The sequence below is a fragment of the Trichomycterus rosablanca genome, chromosome 17 (genome assembly GCF_030014385.1).
Source record: "Trichomycterus rosablanca isolate fTriRos1 chromosome 17, fTriRos1.hap1, whole genome shotgun sequence".
In the NCBI taxonomy this organism is placed as follows: Eukaryota; Metazoa; Chordata; class Actinopteri; order Siluriformes; family Trichomycteridae; genus Trichomycterus; species Trichomycterus rosablanca.
The window spans coordinates 14499949-14502688 of NC_086004.1; the positions used below are offsets into that span (position 1 = coordinate 14499949).

General features: G+C 40.4%; 1 protein-coding gene across 1 annotated transcript; it reads left to right on the top strand.

Moving 5' to 3' along the window:
- Positions 1 to 346: 346 nt before the first annotated feature.
- b3galt2 (UDP-Gal:betaGlcNAc beta 1,3-galactosyltransferase, polypeptide 2) lies at positions 347 to 2325 on the top strand. The gene has a single exon (XM_063012970.1). It carries the CDS (start codon positions 455 to 457, stop codon positions 1751 to 1753), a length of 1299 nt encoding a protein of 432 aa, XP_062869040.1. The 5' UTR covers positions 347 to 454; the 3' UTR covers positions 1754 to 2325.
- The last annotated feature ends 415 nt before the right edge of the window (positions 2326 to 2740 follow it).

Genomic DNA, 2740 nt, shown 5'->3' on the forward strand with positions numbered 1-2740 from the left:
TTTTTTACCCAAGTATTTAGACTGAAAAAAAGTTTAACCAAATGATTGAGCAGATCATCTCTATGAAAAGGTGACAACAAGAATGTTAATCCTCACTCATTAACCATCTCCCCACTCACTATTGATAGCATCAAATGTTGTTTTGCTGAAGTGTGAAATTAGCCATGTTTAACACTGCTTAAATTCTAATGTTTCTAGTTTATTAATTCTGTGGTTCTTTTCTGTTGTATTTAGACAACACAAACACCGGTCTAAGGAAGCAGGAATCTCATGAAGCATCTCTGCGTACTTCATGGATAGAGTCAGTGCTACAGACCTCAAAAACTCTCACTGGCAGCATGTCATTCTCTGCTAGTTTCAACAGAGGCCCAAGACACCCCTGTCTCCCAACTGTTATGCTGTCCGCAATACATGTTTGACCTCTGTGCTTTTACAAGCAGCCACACTTTTCATCATGCAGTGGCGACGGCGACATTGCTGCCCTATCAAGATGACCTTGAATATGAAACGGTCACTTTTTCGTACCCATGTGTTGGGTCTGCTGTTGCTGGTCCTAATCTTCACCATCTTTCTTAGCTTTCAAGACTGGCTACCGAACAGACCCAGACTACGTGACAACCCAGTTGCCTACACAATGCGGGGTTTACATCCCCCGAAGGAGCATGCTGAGGGCAATTACAGCTCACTGCGAAGCCTTTTCAAGGAGTCACTTTATATTCCTCCTAAGCCACCAGTAAACTTAAGCTCTTACCAGTCTGGAGTTTCTGCCCAAGGTGTAGCAGGATTGATGGCATCTCTGAACAGTAGCCATACAAACACTAATACCTTGCACAGAGAAATGGGTGTGGGAGAGCAGCTGGCACCTCAGCCATACCCCTATGTACTTAATGAGCCTTACAAATGTCAAGAGAGCAGTCCCTTTCTTATTTTGCTTATTGCAGCAGAACCACAGCAGGTGGAGGCCAGAAACGCTATCCGGCAGACATGGGGAAATGAGAGCATGGACATGGGTCTGGGATTTGTGCGGCTCTTTCTTTTGGGCATGCCCAGTGGTCCTAACGGCTACCCTCAGAGTGCCATTAGGGAGGAAAGCCTGCAGCACCATGATATCATACAGCAAGAGTACATGGACACTTATTACAACCTCACTATCAAGACACTAATGGGCATGAACTGGGTTGCCAGGTACTGTCCACATGCCAAGTATGTCATGAAGACTGACAGTGACATGTTTGTCAACACAGAGTATTTGATTCAAAAGCTGCTTAAACCAGAAATGCCATCTCGACACAACTACTTTACCGGCTACCTAATGCGAGGGTATGCACCAAATCGCAACAAAGATAGCAAGTGGTACATGCCTCCAGAGCTCTATTCAAGTGAGAGGTACCCTATATTCTGCTCTGGGACAGGTTACGTATTTTCAGGAGACATGGCTAGGAAGATCTACCAGACCTCTTTAGGCATTCGCCGTCTACATCTTGAGGATGTCTATGTTGGTATCTGCTTAGCAAAACTGCGCATCGATCCAGTGCCACCGCCAAACGAGTTCCTCTTCAACCACTGGAGGGTGGCGTATTCCAGTTGCAAATATAGTCATCTTATCACTTCCCACCAGTTTCAGCCTAGTGAACTCATCAAGTATTGGAACCACTTGCAGAGCAACAAGCACAACGCTTGCATTAACATGACGAAAGAGAAAAGTGGCAGATTACGTCACAGGAAACTGCACTGGGACAGGCTTGGGCGATGACCACAAGCCGAATCTCAGGGTACGGCAGTATATTAGAAGCATGTGTGAAATTCAGCAGTTTACTATTAAAAAAGAGCACATTGTTTTTGTGATTATGTACAGTTAATTAAAAAGTATTTTTTTAATTTGATAGATGTTAAGTATTGTAAATCTGTTTTCCTATTTTTCGAGGGATGTTAAGTACATTTATGTGCAATATATAGCATGCAATACAGGTGAAATCAACATTTTCAGGTGCCAACAGAAATTACCCATTTTAAGTTTGTCACAGCTTCTTTCTAATATATATTAAATGTAAAACACATGATTAGTGGTAAATTAATAACATGCTGCATTTAGTTATTTAATATGGATGCTCTTACACTACTGACATACTTTTATGAATGCAAATAATTTTCACTACTTAAGTCTACCTTAACATGCAAGTGGTTTACAAAAAAAACAAGCCAAATCACTTACCATTAATGTATATAAAACTGAGTACATGACTTACAGTTGTTATGTCAGAGATGATTAAGATTGTATTTTTAAAGATTTACAATTACTTATTGTTTGCCCACCATTGGGTGAAATGGATCCTACGTAATAAATGTATTTCCTTCTTATGTTCTCTTTGGTGAATAGTTTTTTATGTTTGTTTGCCTGTGTATACTATATGGACAATTATTCATATATATATATATATATATATACAGTGCCTTGCAAAAGTATTCAGCCCCCTTGAACTTTTCAACCTTTTGCCACATTTCAGGCTTCAAACATAACGATATGAAATTGTAATTTTTTGTGAAGAATCAACAACAAGTGGGACACAATCGTGAAGTGGAACGAAATTTATTGGATATTTTAAACTTTTTTTAGAAATAAAAAACTGAAAAGTGGGGCGTGCAATATTATTCAGCCCCCTTGCGTTAATACTTTGTAGCGCCACCTTTTGCTGCGATTACAGCTGCAAGTCGCTTGTGGTATGTCTCTATCAGTTTTGCA

What these genes read in the sequence shown, in the direction of transcription:
- b3galt2 (XM_063012970.1), top strand. Translation starts at nt 455, where the DNA reads ATGCAGTGGCGACGGCGACATTGCTGCCCTATCAAGATGACCTTGAAT.